This window comes from Saccopteryx bilineata, unplaced genomic scaffold (genome assembly GCF_036850765.1).
Source record: "Saccopteryx bilineata isolate mSacBil1 unplaced genomic scaffold, mSacBil1_pri_phased_curated manual_scaffold_15, whole genome shotgun sequence".
NCBI classification, from domain to species: Eukaryota; Metazoa; Chordata; class Mammalia; order Chiroptera; family Emballonuridae; genus Saccopteryx; species Saccopteryx bilineata.
The window spans coordinates 1996935-2022772 of record NW_027095441.1 but is presented as its reverse complement, the minus strand read 5'-3'; the positions used below and the strand labels follow the sequence as shown (position 1 = coordinate 2022772).

Here is a 25838-nt window from a genome sequence, read left to right as displayed (position 1 = left end):
CTGATTGCTCTGGCTAGAACCTCTAGTACCACATAAAATAAGAGTGGAGACAGTGGACAACCCTGTCTTGTTCCTGATTTAAGGGGGAAAGCCTGCAGTTTAGTGCCATTTAATATGATGTTAGCTGATGGTTTATCATATATGGCCTTTATCATGTTGAGATATTTTCCTTCTATACCCATTTTGTTGAGAGTCTTAAACATAAAATTGTGTTGTATTTTATTGAAAGCCTTTTCTGCGTCTATTGATAAGATCATGTGGTTTTTGTTCTTTGTTTTGTTGATATGGTGTATTACATTAACCGTTTTACGTATGTTGAACCATCCTTGAGATTCTGGGATGAATCCCACTTGATCATGATGTATTATCTTTTTAATATGTTGTTGTATTCGATTTGCTAGTATTTTGTTTAGTATTTTAGCATCTGTATTCATTAGAGATATTGGTCTGTAGTTTTCTTTTTTTGTGCCATCCTTGCCTGGTTTTGGTATGAGGGTTATGTTGGCCTCATAAAATGTGTTTGGAAGTATTGCTTCTTCTTCAATTTTTTGGAAGACTTTGAGTAGAATAGGAACCAAGTCTTCTTTGAATGTTTGATAAAATTCGCTGGTATAGCTGTCAGGGCCTGGACTTTTATTTTTGGGGAGGTTTTTAATGGTTTTTTCTATTTCTTCTCTACTGATAGGTCGGTTTAGGCTTTCTGCTTCTTCTTGACTCAGTCTAGGAAGGTTGTATTTTTCTAGGAATTTATCCATTTCTTCTAGGTTGTTGAATTTAGTGGCATAAAGTTTTTCATAGTATTCTACAATAATTCTTTGTATATCTACAGTGTCCGTGGTGATTTCTCCTCTTTCATTTTGGATTTTGTTTATATGAGTTCTTTCTCTTTTTTCCTTGGTAAGTCTTGCCAAGGGTTTGTCAATTTTGTTGATCTTTTCAAAGAACAAGCTCCTTGTTCTATTAATTTTTTCTATAGTTTTTCTGTTCTCTAATTCATTTATTTCTGCTCTGATTTTTATTATTTCCTTTCTTCGGCTGGTTTTGGGTTGTCTTTGTTCTTCTTTTTCTAGTTCCTTAAGGTGGGAAGTTAAGTGGTTCACTTGGGCTCTCTCTTGTTTGTTCATATATGCCTGAAGCGATATGAACTTCCCTCTTATCACTGCTTTTGCTGCATCCCATAGATTCTGATATGTCGTATTGTCATTTTCATTAGTCTGTATATATCTTTTGATCTCTGCACTTATTTCTTCTTTGACCCATTCATTTTTTAAAAGTATGTTGTTTAGTTTCCACATTTTTGTGGGATTTTTTTCCTCTTTTTTGCAGTTGAATTCTAGTTTCAAGGCTTTATGATCAGAAAATATGCTTGGTACAACTTCAATTTTTCTGAATTTGCTGATGTTGTTTTTGTGGCCCAACATATGGTCAATTCTTGAGAATGATCCATGTACACTGGAGAAAAATGTATACTCAGTCACTTTGGGATGAAATGTCCTGTAGATGTCTATCATATCCAGGTGCTCTAGTGTTTTGTTTAAGGCCACTATGTCTTTGTTGATTCTCTGTTTGGATGACCGATCTAGAGCCGTCAGCGTTGTATTGAGGTCTCCAAGTATGATTGTATTTTTGTTAGTTTTTGTTTTAAGGTCAATAAGTAGCTGTCTTATATATTTTGGTGCTCCTTGGTTTGGTGCATATATATTAAGAATTGTTATGTCATCTTGATTCAGTGTCCCCTTAGCCATTATGAAATGGCCATTTTTGTCTCTGAGTAATTTTCCTGTCTTGTAGTCAGCATTATCCGATATGAGTATTGCTACACCTGCTTTTTTTTGGATGTTATTTGCTTGGAGTATTGTTTTCCAGCCTTTCACTTTGAATTTGTTTTTATCCTTGTTACTTAGATGAGTTTCCTGTAGGCAGCATACAGTTGGATTTTCTTTTTTAATTCATTCTGCTACTCTGTGCCTTTTTATTGGTGAGTTTAATCCGTTTACATTTAGTGTAATTATTGATACTTGTGAGTTCCCTATTGCCATTTTATATCTTGCTTTCTGTTAGTTTTGTGTCTTGTTTGATCCTTCTCTTTCGTTTTTTTATCTTTTGTTTTTATTTGGTTGTATTCCATACATCTTTCCTCTGTTGCTATCTTTTTTATCTCATGTGCTTCTGTGGTGGTTTTTTCAATGGTGATTACCTTTGAGTAATGAAAAGGGTCCCTACCCTTTTCATTGTAGCGAACTATTTTGTGAGTACTTTTGCACTCCATCGTCCTTTGCTACTGTTAATCTCCATCTTCTCCCCCTCTTTCTTTTTGTTGTTGTCACAGTTTAAATTTGGTTTTATTGTGTTCTTCTTGGAGCTTTTACTTGTGGCTCTGTTTTTTTTTTTGTTCTTTGTATCTGATTGGAGAACCCCCTTTAGTAATTCCTGGAGTGGGGGTTTTCTGATGATAAATTCCCTCATCTTTTCTGTATTTGTGAATGTTTTTATTTCTCCTTCGTATTTGAAGGATAGCTTTGATGGGTATAGTATTCGTGGCTGAAAGTTCCTCTCTTTCAGGACTTTAAATATCGGGGTCCACTCTCTTCTAGCTTGTAGAGTTTCTGCTGAGAAATCTGATGATAATCTAATGGGCCTTCCTTTATATGTTGTATTCTTCTTTTCCCTGGCTGCCTTGAGAATTTTTTCTTTGCAGTTGGTTTGTGCCAATTTCTTTATGATATGCCTTGGAGTAGGTTTGTTGGGGTTAAGAAAACTCGGAGTTCTGTTTGCTTCTTGAACTTGAGGCTTTAGTTCTTTCCACAGGCTTGGGAAGTTCTCATCTATTATTTGTTTGAGTATGTTCTCCATTCCATTTTCTCTCACTTCTCCCTCTGATATACCTATTATTCTTATGTAATTCTTTTTGATGGACTCAGATAATTCTTGTAGGGCTATCTCATTTTTTTTAATTTTTGAGTCTCTTTCTTCTTTTCTCTCTTGTGCCTCAAGTTGCTTGTCTTCTATTTCACTAATCCTCTCTTCTATCTGACCTGTTCTATTAGCTAAGCTTGTTACTTCGTTTTTCAGCTCGTGAATTGAGTTTTTCATCTCTGTTTAATTTGTTTTTATAGTTTCAATTTCCTTGGACATATATTCTTTGTGTTCATTGAGTTGTTTTCTGAGCTCCCTATATTGCCTTTCTGTGTTTTCTTGTATATCTCGGAGGATTTTTAGTATTTCTATCTTGAATTCTCTGTCATTTAGCTCCAAGGTTTCCAATATATTAAATTTTTTCTCCATAGATTTTTCATCTAACTGTGTTACCTCTCTTTCTTTTGTATCCATGATATTCAATTTTCTCTTCCTTAATGGCATCTGAGGGTGGTTTTGTTGATAGTATTAATGAGATTTAATAAAGAATAAAAAGTTAAAAAAATAAAAAAAATAAAAAATCGAAAAGAGTTGTTTTTTTTAAAAAAAATTAATAATGAGATAAAGAAAAATAAAATAAAATAAATTTTTTTAAAAAAAGGAAATTATTCCCCCCCTCCTTTTTTCCTCTCCCATCTTCTCCCCTCTTTCTTGAGAAAATCTTGTAATGGACTGTGAGTTGTAACAAACAATGCCTGTGATGGAGGGCCTGAATTGGAGAAAAGTAATAAAGGGGCAAAAAAGAAAAAAAGAGAAAAAAAAAGGAAAAAGAAAAAAAAAAGAAAAAAGAAAAAAAAAAGAGCGTATGGACCCACAAAAAGCAAATAAGGAAAAAATTTGGGTCAAGAATAAAATAATTTGCTTTTAGGTGTTGGTTGTCTAAGAGTTATGATGAGAGGAATAAGAGGAAAACGGAAAAATGGGGGGACAAATTAAAAACTTACTATTGTATTTAGTGGAACAAGAACTAGATAATATGGAGAGCCAGGGATGGGAGCACTGCTAGTGAGTTAAAAAGGTGAAGTAAAAACCCCCCAAAATGCCACAAACATAGGTTTGAGTCCCAGATAAGATAATTTGTTTGTTATTGAAGTTTGAATGAGAGGAGATGTAAAGGAGAAAGGAAGAAAGTAATATAGAGGGAGAAAAGAAAGAGAGAGAGAGAAAAAAAGAGGGAACCACTAAAAGAAGAAAAAAGAAAGTAGAGAGAGAGAGAGAGAGAGTTAAGGGTTTTGGAGTGCAACCCTCATAGAGAGAAAGGAAGAGAAGAGAAAAGATAATGGGAGATGTAACACTTATGGGTAGTGTAGTTCAAGGAGAGGAGAGAGTAAGACCAGTAGAGAGTTAATCGGCCAAATTGGAGGAGGAAAAAAAAGTATCAAGAATGAAGATAAGAGAAACAAACAAACAAATATAATAAAATGTGATAGGTTATGAAGTCTGCAGATTATTCTTGATTTTGAGAGGTTATCTTCTTGCTTTTTCTTTTCTCTCCCTCTTCCTGGTCGGTGACTCTGTACCCCGGGATCTGCCCCTTTGGCACACTCAGGTAGAGGCTTGCAGTTGATAAGTCTCTATGGCAATGTCATGTATTGTGTTTTAGTCTCATGGGAGTCGAGGCTCATTAGCATTTATAGGCTCCGACAGTGAGAGAGTCCGTGTTCCTGGAGCCTTTCTCCTAGTCTTTCCTTCCTCAATTAGTAGCCTGATAATCCAGCTATGTTGTTGCTGCTGCCTCTGCCTGGATAGTAAGAGGCTCAAAGAGCTGGCAACTCCCCACTCTATTTCCACTCAGCACAGGGCTCTGGGTAAGGCTCAGTCAGTCAGAGCTGCTAGCATATTCAGGCGGGCTTTCCGCCCACTCAAAGACCACTGGCTCTGCCACTCTGTCCGGTAACACAAGCGGGCGCCCACTTCTGGGGGGTGCTTGGAGGAAACTCTCACTCACTGTCTGCGACCAGGATATCCAGCCAGCAGTCTCACGCTCTGAGTGAAACCCCCAACCGCAGGGAAAAGTTGCAGCGTTGGAATTGAATCTCTCTCCATCCCCGTGCGCGGCTTTTGCAAGGCGCTGGGGCGGCCCGAGATTCCGCTTTGGCCCACACAAAGGCCCCTGACTCTGCCCCTCTCTGCGATAACACGGGCGCGCACTGCCGAGGCACTCGGTGGAATCACTCACTCCTTATCTGAGCGCGCAAACCAGGATATGAGGCCGGCCGCGGTTCCCTCTGAGTGAAACCCTCACCAGCACGGAAAATCTCCACCGTTGGAATTAGTTCTCACTCCCTCCAATGCGTGGCTTTCCCAGGGTGCTGGGGCTGCCCAGAGACTCTGTCCTCGGCCCACAGAAAGGCCTCTGACCCTGCCTCTCCATGGGGCAACACGGGCACCCACTCTCGGGGCCTAGGAAGAAATCCTCGCCCACTAACTGCGCACCGACCAGGAGACCGGGTAAAATGGCCGCTCCGCTTGTCTTTCTTTGTTTGGGTTTGGCGCGAGTGTTAGCTTATATTGCCCGGGTTGCCACAGGATCAGATTTTCCTCGGCTTGGATCTGTGTGCCACAGCCTGGTTCAGCTGTTTGTGCCACGGCGGCCTGGATCTATTCACCCCCTTTGCCCGCCTCAGTTTCTATATTCACAGTTACCAGAGAAAGCTGCCCTGTTTAGGTTAGTGAGGAAGGCGGAGCATTTCTTACTCCCTATTTCCTTCGGGGTTTGGTTATATATTTAGCCAATTTTTCACTCAATCTTACCTTTGGGTGTATTGCGAAGCATCTGGAAGCTCCAAGTATAGGTTTTTCTGTTTCTGGTTGAAGATCTTGTTGAGTTTTGGGGGAGATTTATCGGTATCGCTTCCTACCCCGCCCTTACTCTGACGTCATCCTTCCGAGAGTTTTTTTTTATCTATATACAATATAATTTCACACACACATGAAGTGGGCCCTGAGCTAAAGGCATGGTCTTGCCTATCATATCCCTATACACTAGATTAGCTCCCACCAAAAAGGTGTAGCTTATTCACTTATCTTAGTAGCTTTTAATATTCTAATATTTTAATATATCTTCTATAGTTTCTATGTATATAATTACTATAACATTATATTACTGTAACATTCTTCCCCTTGATCCTGGTGAGCTAAAAGTTTCTCTGGATTCTTATGCTTATTCAGTAATGCTTGTTGTGTTCGTGTTGGCAGAAGGTAGATATGAATGGGGTAAAAGAGAGAAAAGAGTTAGACACTATATTTTATGGAACTTGGAATGCCTGCTCTAGGGAGAAGCCTCAAGGTTCCATTTAGTGTAACCTTATAGAAGGTCCAGTATTCATAGAATTCATGGCACATTAAAGGAAACCATTGTGTCCTGAGAAGTTTATTGTCCCCTCAGCCCACTGGCTCACGTTTGGGAAGGGTTTCCCCAAGGCACTGCCACCAGGTGTTTTGGGGAAGCATGAGGGAAATGGTTGCATTGTAGGAGAGGCACCATGGGAGCCAAAAGTGGGAAAAAAACTCTGGGAGGTACAGACCTGAGATGGTTCACAGCTAGAAAGAAAGTTTCTCCCAGTCCCAAAATACAAACATGGTCCTAATAGAGATCTGGGCTTTTTGTTTATTTGTTTGTTTGTTTGCCATTTCTTGTACCTTTCTCCTGAGTGAAAAGTGTGAGGCACATTGCAGATTTATTACTCAATTTTTCCTACAATTTTAATTATTTCATTGATTTGAGAAAGAAAGAGAGAGAGAGAGAGAGAGAGAGAAGCATGCTCATTGCTCCACTTAGTTGTTCCATTTAGTTAGGTGCTCATTGGTTTTTCCTTTTAAGTGCCAACAATGGGGCTCACACCTGTCACGTTGGTGTTTGGTACAATGCCGTATGCACTGAGCTACATGGCCCGTGCCCCACAGGCTTTTTTAATGTAGTATTTTAATCATTCCTTTGGAGTTATTTTATATTTCCAACTGTGATGTCTTTGGGGGTTATTTAGAAAATGTCATTTATTTTTTAAAGAATAAGGAGTCCATGTGTCTTTTTTATTAATATTTTTAGCCAGAGCAGGCAGTGGTGTAGTGGATAGAGCATCGTACTGAAATGCAGAGGATGCAGGTTTTAAACTCTGAGGTTTCCAGCATGAGTACAGGCTCATCTGGCTTGTGCAGGAGCTTAGCAGCTTGAGTGCAGGGTCATTGGCTTTAGCTTGGAATTATAGACATGACCCCATGGTTGCTGGCTTGATTCCAATGGTCACTGGCTTGAAGCCCAAGCTCTCTGGCTTGAGGAAGTGGTCACACGCTTTGATGTAGGCCACTACACAAGGCCCATATGAAAAAACAATCAATGAAAAACTAAGGTGCTGCAATGATGAATTGATGCTTCTTATCTCTCTCCCTTTCTACCTTCCTGTCCCTCTAAGTCTCTCTTTCAACCTATATTTTAGGTTAATAGCCCTGAAACCAAACACAAATTTTATATTTTTTCAAACCTGAAACCTTGTTGGATATTTTTTTCTGTTGCTTTGTGGTCCCTTTTCAATATGTTTGAAGTGTACTACTTTGTTGTCACTCTGTGCCCATGGTAGTTTTAGAAAAGATCTTAAGTACAATCACTTTTGTGTTAACATGAAGACTCCAAAAAACAGCTTGTTGACACCTTACCTTATTTCTTGAGTTTAATAGGTTTTGTGTTTCCCAAAAAAAGTATTCTGTCAGATTTGTCACATGTTCTCAAATTAGCTGCATGTTATCCATGTCACTTTTTTTTATAAAGTGAGAATCAGGGGGGTGACAGACAGATGGACTCCTGTATGTGCCCAACCGGGATCCAACTGGCATGCCTACTGGGGGCCAATGCTCTGCTCATCTGTGGTGTTGCTCAGCTGCAACCAGAGTCATTCTAGTGCCTTAAGAACAGGCCATGGATATGTCCTCAGAATCCCTGACAACTCTGCTTGAATGGAGCCTAGGCTGTAAGAGGAGAGGAGACAGATAGAGAGTAAGGAGAAGGGAAAGGTTGGAGAAGCAGATGGCACTTCCCCTGTGTGTCCTGACCGGGAATTAAATACAGAACTTCTAAATACCTGGTCAACACTCTACTTTTTAGCCAACTGGCCAGGGCCTGTCCATGTCACCTTGAAAAATTCAAGATTCTGGCCTGACCAGGTGGTGGCACAGTGGATAGAGAGTCAAACTGGGATGCTGAGGACACAGGTTTGAGACCCTGAGGTTGCCACTTGAGCACAGGCTCATCTTGTGTGAGCAAATCTCACTAGCTTGGACCAAAGTTTGCCGGCTCAAGCAAAGGGTCACTTGTTCTGAAGGCCTATACTCAAGGCACATATGAGAAAGCAAACAATGAATAACTAAGGTGTCACAATGAAAAAAACTGATGATTGATGCTTCTTATCTCTCTCCATTCCTGTCTGACTATCCTGTCTGTCCCTCTCTCTGACGCTGTCTATAAAAAATAAAAGAAAAAGGTAAAAAAAAAAAAGATTTCAAGACTCTGGCCTGACATGTGTTGGCACAGTGAATAGAGTATAGATTTGTAACATTGAGGTTGCTAGTTTAAAACTCTATCATTGCCGGGTAAAGGCACACATGGGAGGCAACTACTCTGAGGTAATGCTTTTTTCTTTCCTCCCTTTCTGTCTGTCTCCTCCCATTTCTCTATAATCAATCTATAACATTTTTTCCAAAACTCTAAAATTCTGTTAGTAAAGGTTTTTGAAATGTCCTATATAGGCAATATAGCCTCATTATCTTATATTCTTGGGAATGTGAATTTCCCTTGAGCATGTATTATATGTTGAATATTTCTTGTCCATCTCATTATTTCAACTGATTATTAGCCCAGCTGCTAGAACTTTCAAAGTATGAGGATATTTTTAAATTTTATTGTCCACAGTGTCAATGAGTTTTCTTGTGACATGAATGGCTGGGGCACTAATTCCTGGAGAGTCCTGAAGCTGAGATCATGGACATGTGTCAGCAAAGGGTAAGCATTGTTTCTGTTTCCTCTGTCAGTTACTCGGTTTATTTTTGGGGGTTTGGTAGAATGTGGTAGTGCTATGAGTTTTGTTTCTCTCTTCTACTTTTACATTGGTAGTGAAATATATATTTTAGCTTCCTGGTTGGACTTAGGGAGCTATGAGGTTTCCTTTATGAAGTCTTGGCTCTGTTTGCATTGTAAGTATTAGATTTAGCTCCTGCATCTGTCAGGCAGCAAGTGGGGTCAGGCACTTGGTTCCATGTCTGAAGTTTGGTTATGGGGTCTTGGTTATATATCAGGAGTCTGTCTTCAGGGTCTGTGGCCAAATCTGTATTCTCTTGTGCATCCAGGGTTTGAGATCCCTTTCCTGTAGCCTTATATTGAGTTTTAGTGTGGGGCCCACAAGAAGCTACAGTTCTAGGGCATGCCGTATAAACTCTGGTGTCTAAGGCACCATGACAGCTTCTGGCATTTGTGTTTCCTACTCTCAGTTGGTTCTGTAAACCAGTGTTTGGAGTTAAGTGCCAAGTCCTCTTTTTGGTTTGGAAGTCAGTCCAGTGCTCAGCTTCAGTTTTCTAGAGTCCTTGGAGTTTTGATTCTGTCTAAGGTCTCTCTGTTCATTAACGGTTGTTATGTTCACATTGGCAGGAAAGTACATACTGATGGGGAAAGAGAGCAAAGCAAATTGGAGATTGTATTCTATAAAACAGAATATGTGGGCTCTGTCCACTTGACTCAGTGGTAGAGCATCGGCTCTATGTATGAAAGTCCTGCATTTGATTTCCAGCCAGGGTACACAGAAGTGCCCAACTGCTTCTCCACACTTTCCCTTTTCCATTCTCACTATCTCTTCCCCTACAACAGAAGAGCCTCCAATGGAGCAAAATTGGCCTGAGTGCTGAGGATGGCTCCGGTTGCAATGTTGCAATGCCCCAGAGGAGAAGAGCATCACCCCCTACTGGCCTTGTTAGATGGATCCTGGTCAGTTGCATATGGGAGTCTATTTCTCTGCCTCCCCATTTTCACATCAGAAATATACAAACAAAAACATACAAACAAAAAATGGAATCGGTGTTTCAGGGAGAAGTCTCAGGGTTCCATTTAGTCTAATCTGAAAGAAGGCTCCAGTATTCATAGGCTTGATGGTACATTAGAGAAACCCATTGTGTCCTAAAAAGTCCATTGTCCCCTCAGCCATCTGTTTCAGGTTTGGGAGGAGTTTTCTTAAGGCACTGCCAGCCAGATGAGAGGGGAAAAAGATAAAAAAAGTTTCCATTGTAGGAGAGGCACCACGTAAAAAAAAATGGGTGAGAAACACTGAGGTTCAGAATCCAGAGTGCTTATGGTCAAGAAATGTTACTTCTCCCAGCTGAAGAATAGAAACATGGTCCTAATAGAAATCTAGGACTTTTGTTTGTCATTTTATTCTGCCCTCCTGCTGAGAGAAACACAGTGGCCACGATGTGGATTCATCACTCTACTTTTTATTGGTTTTCCAAATTTATCCTTTCATTTGAGACACACAGAGGGAAGCATTCAATCATTGCTCCACTTAGTTGTTCCATTTAGTTATGTGCTGATTGGTTGCACCCTTTAGGTGACGACTGTGGGCTCACACCATTAACTTTAGTATTTGGGAAAATGGCATCTGCTCTGAACTACATGGGCAGTGCCCCATAAGGTTATTTTTAATGTAGTATTTTAATTATCATTCAATTGAAGATATTTATATTTCCAATTGTGATGCATTTGATGTGTTATTTAGAAAATGTTATTCATACCTTAAATTATAAGGAGCTCATAGGTCTCTGTCATTAATGTTTTTTAGCTTCATGGGCATGACAACAAGAGATACACTGTATGTTCTTTCAAACTATGAAGCTTGTTTTCTGTTGCTTTGTGGTCTCTTTAAATATGTGTGAAGTGTGCTTCTTTGTCATCTTGTGTACATGCCAGTTTCAGAAGATAACTTAAGTACAAGTACCTTAGTGTGAGACATGAAGACTTCAAGAAGCAGCTTTTTGACCCCACTTGTGTCCAATAAGTTTTGGGGTTTCCCAACAAAAAGTAATCTGTGAGATGTGTCACATGTTCTCAAATTAGCTGCATGTTATCCATGTCACCTTTGTCAATATAAGATTCTGGCCTGACCTGTGGTGGTGTGGTCGACAGAGCATCAAATTGGAATGTTGTAGTTGCCAGTTTGAAACTCGAGGCTTGCTGGGTCAAGGCACTTATTAGAGGCAACTCCTCTGAGGTGATGTTTCCACTTCTTTATGTTTTCTCTCTCTCTCTTTTCTGTCTTTCTCTAAGATCAATGAATACATTTTTTTCAGAAAATATTATTCTGTTATTCAGTTTTTGAAGTGTTCTTTTTGTTTTTTGTTTTTTTTACAACAATAGAGAGTCAGAGAGCAGAATGGATAGGAACAGACAGCAGAAACAGAGAGAGATGAGAAGCATCAAACATCAGTTTTTTGTTGTGATACCTTGGTTGTTCATTGATTGCTTTCTCATATGTGCCTTGACCATGGGACTTCAGCAGACAGAGTAACATCTTGCTTAAGCCAGCAACCTTTGTACCAAGCTGGTGAGCTTTGCTCAAACCAGATGAGCTTGTGCTCAAGCTTACGATTTTGGGTTCTCAAACCTGGGTCCTTTGCATCCCAGTCTGATGCTCTATCCACTGCACCACCATCTGGTCAGGTATTTTGCAGTTTTCTATACACCCAGTATAAGCTCATTGTCTTATATTCTTGGGAATGTGAATTTCCCTTGAGCATATATTATATGTTTAATATCTCTTGTCCATCTCATTATTTCACCTGATGATTAGCCCAGCTGCTAGAACTTTAAAGTATGAGGATATTTTTAAATTTCATTGCACACAGTGTCAATGAGTTGGCCTGTGACATGAATGGCTGGGGCACAAAGTCCTGGGGAGTCCTGAAGATGAGATCATGGACATGTGTCAGCTAAGGGTAAGCATTATTACTGTTCCCTCTGTTACTTGGTTTATTTTTTGGAAGTTTGGTAGAATGTGGTAGGGCTGCTAGTGATGTTTCTCTATTCTACATTTACATTGGTAATGAAATACATATTGAAGCTAACTGCTTGGACTTACGAAGTCATGAGATGTCTTTTATGAAGTCCTGCCTCTGTTTGCATTGTGAGTATCAGGTTCAGCTCCTGCATCTGTCATTTTGCAGGTGAGGTTTGTTGTTTGGCTCCTTGTCTGAAGTTTGGTTATAGGGTTGTGTACAGATCAGGAGTCTTTCTCCAGGGTTTGTTGTTGCATTTGTATTCTGCTGTGCACCTGGGGACCCCCTGCATGTAGTCTTGTATTCGAGTTTCAGTGTGAGGTCACAAGAAACTTCAGTTCTAGGACATGATGTATGGACTCTGGTGTTCAAGGTGCCATGTCAGTTTTTGGCATTGTTGTGTCCTAGATTCGCTTGGGTCTGTAGAGCAGTGTTTGGTGTTTGGTGCCGAGTCTTTTTGATTAGGCGGTTGATCCATTGCTCAGTTTGAGTTGTCTATGGTCCATGGAGCCCTGACTTGTCTAAGGACTCTGGTGTCTGTTCAGTAATGATGTTGTATGGGGAAACAGAACAAAACTAATGGGAGATTCTATTCTAGAAAACTCAGGATACTGCTCCAGGGAGAAGTCTCAAGGTTCCATTTAGTCATATTTGATAGAATGCTCCAACATTTGTAGGCTTGATGGCACATTAGAGTACTCCATTGTGTTCTGAGATGTCCATCATCCCATCAGCCCTCTGCTTCAGGTTTTGGAGGAGTTTTTTCAAGGCACTGCTGGTCATATTTTGGAAAAGTAATAGAAAAAATGGTTCCACTGTAGAAGAGGCACTATGAAAGGCAGAAATGGGCAGGAAACACTGTGAGGTGCAGAATTAGATTTTCTTTAATATTTTTTAATTTTTATTTATTTATTCATTTTTAGAGAGAAGAGAGACAGAGAAGGAGAGAGAGGAGAGGGAGACAGAGAGAGAGAAGGGGGGAGGAGCTGGAAGCATCAACTCCCATATGTGCCTTGACCAGGCAAGCCCAGGGTTTCGAACCGGCGACCTCAGCATTTCCAGGTTGACGGTTTATCCACTGTGCCACAACAGGTCAGGCCAGAATTAGATTGCTGATGGTATAAAAAAAAAGTAGTCTATTCTAGGTGAAAAATAGAAATATGGTTCAAAAAGATATCCACGTTTTTTAGTTTTTTCTTTGTTTTCTGCCTTTCTGTTGAGAAACGCACTAGGCATATAGCAGGTGTATCACAGATTTTTGCATTCAATTTCTATATTTTATAATTAATTTGAAAAAGAGAGAGAAGCATAAAATTATTTCTTGGTCACTTTTCTTAGCTGCTGAGACCTGTGACAAAATCCAAAACCTTGGCACACAGGGGGACACTCCATGCACTGAGCCATCTGGTCAGGGCACCATAGTATTTTTTAAATTATTCTCCTTCAGTAGATAAAATTATTCTAGAATTCTAATTACCATGTATGTTACAGGTTATTTAAAATTGTATTTTATAACTGAAGTAAAAGTACTTTCTGGTTTATCTGTTAATAAAGATGTCAAGTTCAGCTGTCATGAGAGGTGGAAACAGGTTATATAATTTCAAATCTTGAAAGTTTGTTGTCACTTGCTTTATAGTGCAATATGGTTTCTTTTAAATGTGTCCTCAGTTTGTGTCTTTGCTGTTAGGTAGTGTGCATTTTTGGAACAACACCTTGGTGGCAGTAAAAAGAACCAGGGGTGGGTACAGTGCATTATCTGTCAGTGGTTGTATTGCAGGAATCAAGGCAAGACAAAAACGCTCTGAAAAAAGATGAAGGAAGTAGAATTTATTTAGCTGGTGGAGCAGCATTATCCCCAAAGAGGAATCAAACATGTGCTCCTCAAAGTTAGATTCCTTACATCTAATATACCTTTTACAGAATACAAATATTCATGCAAGGGGCTCGTGATCCCTTTGTATAGAGGGACATGTCACTCTCAAGTCTCCATGATGAGAGGGTGAATTTAGGTGGAATCATAGGATAAGTGTTGGAATTTTTAATTAAGGTATGTAAACATGGTTTCTTAAAAGCTTTGGAGAAAAGATAAATGGGTTTTCAGGTAAGTTCTATCTTCCTTGCTCTGTGTAGCAAGTGGTTCCAGGCACCTTTTCAGAGAACTATAGAGGGTAGTTAATCTAGAACTGTCTCACTCAGTTACCCTTGCATTCTTCTTGTTTTTGTCTCCTCAAGGAAAAGGGGGCCTGCACCTCCTTCCTCAGTTGATCCACTTACCTGCTTATGTTAACTAAGTTTTCTCTCTACTGGTTTTCTTTTTTTGTGGTAGTCTACTGGTTCTGAAAAAGGTATTTTCCATCTTTAAATTAGAGAGTTGGATGAAATCCATGGTTATGCCTTGGCCAGGAAGATTAGTTAGAGTGTCATTCTAATACACCAAAGTTAAAGGCTGAATCCTTAGTCTGGGACATCTAAGAATTAATGAATACATGAGAACATTCGTACTGTCATAAATTTAAACTTTAGCAGTTCTAACAGATGTGAGTGCCATAATATAGTAGTCTGAATTTGCCATTTTCTAATCATATATCAGGCAGAGCTTATTTTACAAGGTTAGGTACTTGGTCTTGTCAAATAAGAAACATGAAAACTTAAAGTTTTTAAGGAGTTTATGAGCCAAAATGACTTCAAACATTTGGAATGAAGATCTTCAATCCTGCAGACTGATCGTGTAGCAATTTTTATTTTATTTATTTTTAACATTTATTTTAGAGAGTGGAGATAGAGAAGGGTGAAGAGCAAAAAGCATCAACTTCCATATATGCCTTGATCTGGAGTGTTTATTCATTTTACTTTATTTTTTAAAAGATTTTATTCATTTTAGAGAGGAGAAAGAGAGAGAGATAAGGGGGAGGAGCAGGAAGCATCAACTCCCAATTGTGCCTTGACCACTCAAGCTCAGGGTTTTGAACCAGCAATCTCAGTAATCCAGTAATCGATGCTTTATCCACTATGCCACCACAGGTCAAGCCTAGTCATTTTATTATATTCATGTTAGAGAGTGGAGACAGAAAACCAAAAATTATTTTAGAGAGACAGAGAAAGGGACAGATAGTGACAAACAGGAAAAGAATGAGATAAGAAGCACCTTAGTTGTTCATTGATTGCTCTCTCATATGTGCCTTGAGCAGGAGACTAAAGCATAAGTAACTCCTTGCTCAAGCCAGCAACGTTGGCATTTTGAACCTGGGTCATCTCCATCCCATTCCAATGCTCTATGCACTGCACCACAGCTTGCTCAGGCACTATTTCCATTTTATAGATTAAAAAACAGGCAAAGAGGAGTTGAGAATCCTGCCTTAGGTCACAAAGATGGTGAAGGCAGAGCTGAGATTGAAACCCTCTATGGAATGATCTAGAGTCCATTTGGTGTACACCATAAGATTATCATTCTGAAGAAACAATGAGAGAGTGAGGAAGACAAGCTGCCCAGTCTGAGCCAGGGACACGGACATGCACGTATTCATTCCTGGTTTTCACCAGGGACTACAGAGGTCAGAGGAATCCAGGACAGGAGCCAAGAAAAGCCAAGGATGGAGGGTGTTGAGCCTACAAGGAGAGAAGCCTCTACTTCCCGGGAGTGAAGGAAATCCCTTTTCCTGGTGAGTCTGCCTCAAATCCCTCTCCCTGGGAAGTAACCTATGTAAATTGACTCCACATTTCCATGTTTTTAGGGGTTGAGTTTCTGTGCTTGACAGTGTGAGTTCTCTGTGGCTCTTTGGGAACTCTCTGCTTTCAGTGATGGGGAGGGGAAGAATGAGGTATGTGGGCATCATAGTTTTATGAAGATTTATTAGAACAAAAGAATATTGCTGTTGACATTCCCATATCACTTGAGGAACGATTTATTGAGCTCATCTTTTTTCATGATAATGAAGAAGTTTAGTTTCTTCTATACAAATTAAAATCTTATAAGAATAAGGGATCAGTAAACTTCCTATGAAGTCCTCTCAAAGCTGGGTTATGACCTGTGTAAGAGATATGATTGTGGAAATGCAATTTAATGCTAATGATTCACTCACACTCCTTATAAACAAAGGGCTCCTCCCTTGAGTGTGTCCTCTGGAGTATGAGGAGAGTTGACTTCTGTGAATATCCTCGCTCACACTCCTTGCAAACAGGGTTTCTCCCCTGAGTGTGTTCTCTGCTGTGTGAGAAGATGTGACATGAGTGAAAAGACTTGTTCACACTCCTTGCAAACATTGGGCTTCTTCCCTGAGTGTGTTTTCTGGTGTCTGAGGAGGTCTGACTTTTTTGTCAATCCTCGCTCACACACAATGCAAACATAGGGCTTCTCCCCTGAGTGTGTCCTCAGGTATCTGAGGAGGTCTGACTTTTTTGTAAAGCCTCGCTCACACACCATGCAAACATATGGCTTCTCTCCTGAGTATATTCTCTGGTGTGAGAGGAGAGTTGATTTCAGTGAAAAGCCTCGCTCACACTCCCGGCAAACATCGGCGTCTCTCCTGAGTGCATTCTCTGGTGTGAGAGGAGATTTGATTTCCATGAAAAGCCTCGTTCACATTCCCTGCAAACATAGGGCTTTTCCCCTCAGTGTGTTCTTTGGTGTGTAGAAAGATGTGACTTTTGTGTAAAGCCTCACAAACACTCCCTGCAGACATAGGGTTTCTCCCCTGAGTATGTTCTTTGGTGTTTTAAGAGGTCTGACTTTTGCATAAAGTCTCATTCACACTTTCTGCAAACATAAGGATTCTGCTCTGAGTGTGTCCTCTGGTGTTTGAAGAGAGTTGACTTCTGTGAAAATCCTCGCTCACACTCCTTGCAAACATAGTGTTTCTCTCCTGAGTGTGTTCTCTGCTGTGTGATAAGATGTGACTTCATTGAAAAGACTTGTTCACACTCCTTGCAAACATTGGGCTTCTTCCCTGAGTGTGTCTTCTGGTGTCTGAGGAGGTCTGACTTTTTTGTAAAGCCTCGCTTACACACCTTGCAAACATAGTTCTTCTCCCCTGAGTGTATTCTCTGGTTTTTGAGGAGATGTGACCCATCATCAAAGCCTTGCAGACACTCTCCATACTTGATAGCTTCATTTGTTGACATTACTACTCTCATAGACAGTTTTTCTGTGTCCACTAAATTCAGTTTCTGGCCTCTGCTTGGTGCTTTCTGTATCATTCTCTCTTGATCAGTAGAGCTTCCCATGTGTCTTTTTGGAGGCTTGAAAAAAGCCCTTGAAATCCTCCTTGGCCTGTTTCTTTTAATCAAATGTTTGGACTTTTCTTTGATCTTTTGACCTTCAGCTTTGTCATTCCTGTTGTGTGTATCAGTATAATGCTGCTGCTGATTTTCATCCTCTGGGTAGGGATCCTTTGATTGGAGGTGTTTTCTTGTAGATGTTCTGGGGAGAATATCAGAGGGGTAATTGCTTTCCACATGTTGACTGAGAAATTCCTGACTGGAGAAGGCCAGAGAGAAGAAAGAACATGGATGTATCTCTGGCTGTGGTTCTGCTGAAAGAGAAAATATTGGTCAGGATAGATGTTGACAAGGCTGCCTGGGTCATATGTTTTGTTAAGACCTGTCCCATGAGTCATTCTTATGGGGTTGACAATATATTCTCTCTCTCCCCCACAAAGTGTTTTTTTACAGTCTCTTCTCTCTTTTGATTTTTATGTACTATACCTTCTTTAGAAATTCAAAAAGCCCATGCCAAGGGTTTTTTCTATGCATTGCCAGATGAGGGACTGTCAAGTAGCATCAGAGGCCCTTTCACCCCTTGTATGGTGGAACAATGCTGACATTTCCTATATACATGTAGCTTTTAACACAGTTCTTTATAAAGACCACTGACTACTACTAGGAATTGCTTCTATCATAGTTTTTTTTCTTTTAATTTTTTATTTATTCACTTTAGAGAGGAGAGGGAAAGACAGAGAGAGAAGGGGGGAGGAGCTGGAAGCATCAACTCCCATATGTGCCTTGAGCAGGCAAGACCAGGGTTTTGAACCAGCAACCTCAGCATTTCCATGTTGATGCTTTATCCACTGTGCCACCACAGGTCAGGCTCTATCATAGTTTTTGACAGATGATAAACTAACAATATGTCCTTCCTCAAGGTTCACATAAAATATTTATACTTGGTTTTATTCAGTGTCAGCCCATTTCATATACAATAGAAAGTCTTTTTCAAAATATTTCCCCAACCATACTTTTTACAAATTGATTCATTTTTGAGCAGAAAAAGAGGAGGAGGAAGAAGAAGAAGATGAAAAGGAGAAGGAGAAAAAAAAGAAGAAGAAAGAGAGAGGCATTTATTCATTGTTCTATTTAGACATGCAGTCATTGGTCATTTTTCGAATGTGCCCTGCCCCAGCCTCAACCTTGGTATTACAGGTAGCAGCTCTAACCAACTGAGCTAACTAGATAGGACCCACAATCATACTTCTTGCATGCCTGACTTCTATCCCTCTCCAGCTAATCCATTATCCTCTCTCTTTTGGAGATAAAGTAATCTCTGAGAGAATTCCCACTGAACTGTATTCTCCAAAAATTAACAAAGCAAATCTTAAAGAATAAGCCACCCTATAGACAAGAACAGCATTATCATCCCACCTCACTCAGGAAAGTTTCCAGCATCTTAGCTCGAATCACAGCACTGTATTCCAGGCATCTGGGCATCTATTGAACCTATGCACTTACCCTATATGCTATACAGAGGTGACCCTCAGAAAACCAGCCAATGCTTGTTTTCCCAGTGGATAGAGTGTTGGCCCAGAATGTAGACATCTCAGGTTCGAGCTCCAGTCAGTGCACACATTAAAAGCTACTATTGGCCCTGGCCGGTAGGCTCAGTGGTAGAGCATCAGCCTGGCGTGCAGGAGTCCCAGGTTCCATTTCTGGCCAGTGCACACAGAAGAGGTGTCCATCTGCTTCTCCACCCCTCCTGCTCTTTTTTCTCTATGTCTCTCCCTTCCCCTCCCACAGCCAAGGCTACATTAGAGCAAAGTTTTCCCGGGTGCTGAGGATGGCTCTGTGGCCACTGCCTCAGGTGCTGGACTGGCTCTGGTCACAACAGAGCAATGCCCCAGATGGGCAGAGCATCACCCCCTTGTGGGCATGACGGGGGGATCCCAGTTGGGCACATGGGGTAGTCTCTCTGACTGCCTCCCTGCTCCCTGTTTCTGGCTTCTGAAGAAAAAAAAGCAACTATCTGCTTCTCTTCCCCTCCATCTCTTTTCTCTCTCTCTTACCCTCCCACAGTCAGTGGCTTAATTGGTTCGATCATCAGCTCGATAGTTTAGTTGGTTCAAGTGTTGACCCCAGGCACTGAAAATAACTTGGCTAGTCTGAGCATGGATCTCAGACTGAGGTTGCTGGAGGATCCTGGTTGGGGCACATTAAGGAATCTATCTTCCTTCCTCTCACTTAAAAAAATTAAATTTCTTAAATTTTTTCCATCTTCATAAAAAGTTATGGTTAGTGCTGTGTTAAAAGGCTATAATATTCCTTGCTTATTGGTGAATGGCAGTTTCTTATTTCACCTGGTGCCTGGGGAATGGCAGGAGCAGTGAACAAACAGTATAAAAAAGGCTTAGAAAATTGTTGGCTTGTCAAGAAATATTTGTCCTAGAGAGACCTGAAGATGGCAGCGGAGCAGGCAGATGCAAAGACTCCCAGCTCACACCACCAAACTGGATTACAAATTAATTTATGTTATGAACAATCAGTGTGAAAAACCAAATCTGGACAACAAGAACTGTTTCAAATAAGCCCCTTCTTGAGATCAGTAAACAAGATTACCACTGAGATAACTCAGAAGAAAACAAACAAGTCAGGACTTCAAATCAGCTGAACTAGAAAAGCCAAACCTGACAGTGGATTACAAACAATAGCTAATAACAACCCAAGAAAACCTAGAAATAACACAAATAAAAATTGGAGGCAGACAACACCAAACCTAGACTCAACCAACTCTAAAAACAACACACTCAAACACACAGACATAATGAGAAGACAGAAAAGTGCAATCCAAATGAAACCAGAACAGAAATCTCGAGAAAAAGAACTGAGTGATATGGAAATAACCAAATTGCCAGATACAGAGTTTAGAATAATGATTGTTAGGATGCTTAGGGATCTTAGAACAACAATGGATGGTCACCTAAATAAAAGGATAGCAAGTATAAAAAAAACATTGAAATATTAAAAAAGAATCAGTCGTAGGTGACAAATACAATATCAGAAAGGAAGACCACAATAGAAGGAAGTTAAAGCAGGATGGATGAAGCTGAGGATTGAATCAGTAAGTTAGAAAACATGATAAATGAAGGCACAGAAACAGAGCAGAAAAAAAAGAGACTCAAAAAGTCTGAGGTAACTCTAAGAGAGCTCTGTGATAACATGAAGAGAAATAACATTTGCATGAGAGGGGTTCCTAAAGAAGAAGAGAAAGAACAAGAGATAGAAACTTTATTCAATCAAGTCATAGCTGAAAACCTCCCTAAATTGATGCAAGCAAGAATTTCACAAGTTCAAGAAGCACAGAGAACTGCATTAAAGAGAAATCCAAAAAGACCTACACCAAGACACATCATAATTAAAATGCAAAAGATAAGCGATAAAGAGAAAATATTAAAAGCTGCTAGAGAAAAGAAGGCTATCACCTACAAAGGAGACCCCAAAACAATGACATCTGAATTCTCAACAGAAACATTTGAGACCAAAAGGGCATGGCAAGAAATATTCAAAGTAATGCAGAAGAAGAGCCTACAACCAAGACTACTTTATCCAGCAAGGATATCATTTAAAATTGAAGGAGAAATAAAAAGCTTCCCAGACAAAAAAAAACAAAAACAAAAAAGAAAAATAAATTAGGCCCTGGCTGGATGGCTCACTTGGCTGGAACATTGTCTTGCAAAGCAGAGGTGGCTTATTTGGTCCTTGGCTGGGGCACATACAGAGACAGATTGATGCTTCTGTCTTCCTCTTACCCCCCTTCCTCTCTCTCAATTCAATAAAAATAAAAGATTAATAAAATAGAGAAAAATAAAGACAAAAAAAGGCAACAGAGAATATTTTTTTAAAAAATTAGGAATTCATTACAAACAAACCAATACTGCAGGAAATGTTAAGGGGTTTGTTGTAAACAGATTACATTGGGAAAAGAATATAGCAAAGAAGAAATAAAGATTTAAAGAATAAAATGGCAATAAACAACTACATATCAATAATAACCTTAAATGTAAATGGTTTAGATCGGTGTTTCCCAACATGGGGCCCACGCCTCACAGGGGGGCAATTTGATAGTTAAGGGGGGCAATATGAAAATGGACTAGACACGACTTTAACTCTTTCGGCCCGGGCCATTTAAATGCAATGCTAGATATCGGTGCCAAATTTAACAAAAAATGCAATTCTTAAATAATTGCGGTAAATAATTATTAAGTATAATTTCGTTTGACGAGACCAAAATATCAACTGGGTGATTGGCTTCGTCAAGTAAACTTCATCCTGGGTTCACCGCGGAGCATGCTGTCTGCCGCAGGGAACCCCGGACATTTTAAAAACTCGCTAAAAAGCATAGTTATTCTCACCTCATTGGCCCATCGCAAGTTCTGTAGTGTTTCACATCATTCAGTTGGTGTTAATTTGAAATAAGTGTCAGTCAGAACTGTTGTAAAAGCTCATTGATTTAATAAATATACATATATATATATTGTATAGATATAATTGGTAAGTATTTGATTTTATTTTTATCAATATTAAACTCTTTATTAAGTACTTCTTGCATCAGGGCTAGAAAGCACTAATATTTTATAAATATTATTGGGGCTATAATAGTGGATGCATGACAATTTTAATTTTAGAAGCATAACTTTCCAGAAAATTTTGTCAAGTGAAAAAAATATAGATACCTTTTGATTTGCAGTGGTAGTGTAGTAAATGTGTTATATACATTTAAATAAATATGAATTTTTAGTATACGTTTACTCTATGTCACATTGAATATATTTTAACACATATTTTAATATCAGTTTTTAATTGATCTTATTTTTATTTCTTATAGCCCATAGTAAAATGAGTGGTGCAAGCAAGATAAAAACTCATCAATATTCAAAGGAATATTTAAAATTTGGGTTCATACCCGCTGTTCACGATGAGCGAATACCTTTTTGTCTTTTATGCCAGCAATGCTTGACCAACGAATCAATGAAACGAGGTCGTCTTGAGGCACATTTGAAGGCAAAACATAGTGCTCATATTAATTCAGATTTGAGTTACTTTAAAACTTTAAAGAAAAATTTTGAAAAAAGAACAACATTAAAGTCTCTATTTACTGCTCATACTTCAACTAATAATCGTGTTCTTGAGGCTAGTTATCAAATTTCTTTATTCATCGCTAAAACTGGAGAAAATCACACTATAGGAGAGAATTTAATAAAACCATCAATATCAGCATTTCTTAAAACGGTTCTTGAAAAAGATGACAAAGATGTAAAAGCTATGCCACTCAGTGACAATACTGTTAGCAGAAGAATAGATGAAATGAGTGAGGATATTGAAAAACAACTTATTAAAAAGCTGAAAACAAGAAAATTCTCCTTGCAAATGGATGAATCAACTTTGAGAGACAGTGAGGCAGTATTGATAACTTATGTAAGATATATTGATAAAGGACATTTTGCTGAAGAAATGTTGTTCTGTAAAAGATTAGAAAGCACCACTACCTCCAAAGATATATATAATAAGCTAAAACACTACTTAGATGTCAATGATATACCAATGAAAAATATAACATCTTGTGCTGCAGATGGTGCTCCCAATATGATGGGCAAGAAAAATGGCTGCTTAAAATTGATGAAAGATGCGAATCCAGAAATGATTCTTGTGCATTGTGTTATTCATAGGGAAAACTTGGTAGCTAAAAACATCTCGCCTGTTCTGAATGAAGTATTACATACAGTAATAAAGTGTGTTAATGCTATTAAAGCTAGTGCCAAATGTGAGCGTCTTTTCAAGCTATTTTGTGAAGAACAAAATGAAGACCATGTGAGACTTTTACTTCATACTGAAGTAAGACAGCTATCTAAAGGAAACTGTTTGAAAAGATTTATGGAACTGTTTGATACTCTTAGTGATTTTTTTAAGTGACAAACCTGAAATGAAGTATCTGTTAACAATAGATGGTAAAGCATTTGTGAGTTATTTAGCTGATATCTTTGAAAAACTAAATATATTAAATTGACCCGTCCCACAGGTCGAGCAACGGAGACTCTAAGTGGGGAGTGAGGATTCTACGAGGCAAGAGGCACAAAGAATGGAGACAAGACAGGATTCTGATCAAGTCTCATTTTATTACAGACAGGTTACAGATTATATAGGGGAATATACGTGAGAATAGCAAGCTGAGGAATGAGGATGTGATTTCATGAAAGCTGAAAAGACAAAGCCTATTCATAGAGAGGAGTATCCTGCACAAACAGGCAGTGAGAACTACCTGCAGGTATGCTTCTGTGAATCACCTCAGGGCGTAATGACCTCAGGGCGTAATGAGGCTTGAACTGCAGGCAAGTAAACAGCCAAGTTTCACTCAGGCAAGCTGTTCCTTTTACAGCTCCTCGGGGTATCCGCTGGCTCCAACAGGTCCCCCTTTTTTATTTTATTTAGTTAGCCTGGGGTTGTGTCTGTCTTAGTTCGAAGAGATCACACTAGTGTCTATGAATGCTCTTACCCGTCATTGATCATCAAGATTTGTCTTAGGTGAGTTCGGACTTTCTAGTGTCTCTTAGTTGCCCGTCATTGACTGCCAACCCAGCTATGGCTTTAGGCCATAATATGGAATTCCTTGATCGGCCTGATCCAGATGATGATAATGGACCTGTATCTGCTGTGCCTTAGAAACGGCTTCTACTTGCTACTTAATGAAAGCCATGATTTTATTAAATATCATGGGCCCGAGGGATATAAAAATAAGCAATCCTAACAGAGGACCTAATAAGGGGAGGAGGTAGGAGAGTATGCCATTGAGTCCACTCCAAAGAGGATTGTCGAACAATTCTCTTTGTCTCTTCTCCAAGTCTTCTTGGAGCCACTTGATCTTATCATGTACCACACCGGATTTGTTCGTGTAGAAGCAGCATTTTTCCTGTAAAGCTAAACAAATTCCTCCCTGCTCTGCAGTAAGTAAATCTAATCCTCTTCTATTCTGGAGAACTACCTCTGCAAGAGAATCTATCTGATCTTGTAGGTCTTGGATAGTGCCAGAAAGCGCTTGAACATCATCTATTAATTGATGGGATAACTTCAGACATTCCTAACACTGCTGTTCCAGTGGCAAGTGCACCAGATATCCCTAATCCTACTAAGAGGGGAATAAATTGTACAGCTCTTTTTGAGCGACCTGCTAAATAGTCAAAACTAGGAATAGGAACTGGTTCATCTCCAGAGATGACATCAATATCTGGTAATAAGGTGGCCAAAACACAGATGCCTGTCCAATTTTGAGGCAAAGTTGGGTAAGCTAAATTTCCACCACAGACAAAAAACGCTCCTCTGGTAGGACATATAGATACATTATAGGTTATAAATCTACTGCAATTATTAAATATTATAAAACCTACATCTATATCATAACTATTGTTTTGAAAATTACCCTTAAAGCATGTATGATTAGAAAAGCCTACAGGTTGCACTCCAAATGGTAAACTATAGCTACAGTTATTATTAACTTTTGATATAGATTGATTAGTAGGTAAGGCTAGGGGCATAGGAGTCCCTATAGTCATACATAACCAGCAATCAGCAGCTAAAGTGGGATTGGAAATATTTAAAGCTTTATGCGTGGCATCTAAGATATCAATAGTTTGAGTATCTAAATATACTCCTCTTGATTTTGGCAAAGCTAAAGGATGATAATTAAGTTTTGGATATAATTGTTCCATAATCTGTTCAATTCTCTTCTGAGCTATTAATTCTTTTATTTTATCTTGAGGGCCTCCTCTATCAGAGACATGACTAGGAGCCCTTTTTGATCAACATACTGCTTGTCCTATTGTGCCAGAGCAGGATGCTTGAGCATACTGACTATGAGATCCCCCTGGCTGAATTGGTCCCCAATCGCCCCCTATGGAACCTCCCCAAGTTTTTTGCAGTATTGCAGTAAAATAGGATCTGTTATTATAGGTGCATTCTTGAACTGATGTATAACATGATGAATGCATATGATCTAAATAAGAGGTGCAGGGACATTGTCCTGGTATACCCTTAATACTGGGTATGATGGGTGGTTTATTTACACATTACCACTTTGGGCTCTTTAAGCCCCCTAGCTGACTAGAATCTGCTGCTAAATAAGCAGTCTTTGTGCCACAATCAACTGTCTTGTATTGATTGTTGGGTAATTTATAATCAGTGGCAGTTCCACCCTTGCAGTCACAAGGTTTTCCAAACATAGAGTCATATAAATCTTTCTTACTTACCGGTGCTTGTAAGCCCACTTCTCCTGGACCAATGTTGATGTAAATTATGGTTATGCACAGCAATCCTGCGGAGTTCTTCATGTCTGTAAGGAATTAGGCTACTTTTGGGTTACAGCAGAGTCTATTTGTTTTATTAATCTTTCTGGTAACCAACGAGCAGAGTGTGATTCTCTAGAATACACACATACTGAACCACGCCAGGAATTGTCTAAAGGATCTTTCCACAGAACAGAGGCATACTTTGTTTGAGTGGATGATTGCCAAAACCTCTGAGCTGCAGAAAGTCCCTGACTTTTTAAAGTTAAAAATTTTTAAATGAATAAAGTATGAGATAACAAATTATGGGGTGTTTTTTTGTGGGGTACCATTCCCCCTTTTTATTTTATTTAGAGTGCATTT

At 39.3% G+C, this 25838-nt stretch overlaps 1 protein-coding gene across 1 annotated transcript; it reads right to left on the bottom strand.

Moving 5' to 3' along the window:
• Positions 1–16683: 16683 nt before the first annotated feature.
• Positions 16684–23699, bottom strand: LOC136318221 (histone-lysine N-methyltransferase PRDM9-like). The gene is made up of 2 exons (XM_066250623.1): positions 23693–23699; positions 16684–17471 (listed from the first exon to the last, which is right to left on the bottom strand). Exons 1-2 carry the CDS (start codon positions 23697–23699, stop codon positions 16684–16686), a joined length of 795 nt encoding a protein of 264 aa, XP_066106720.1.
• Positions 23700–25838: the final 2139 nt, after the last annotated feature.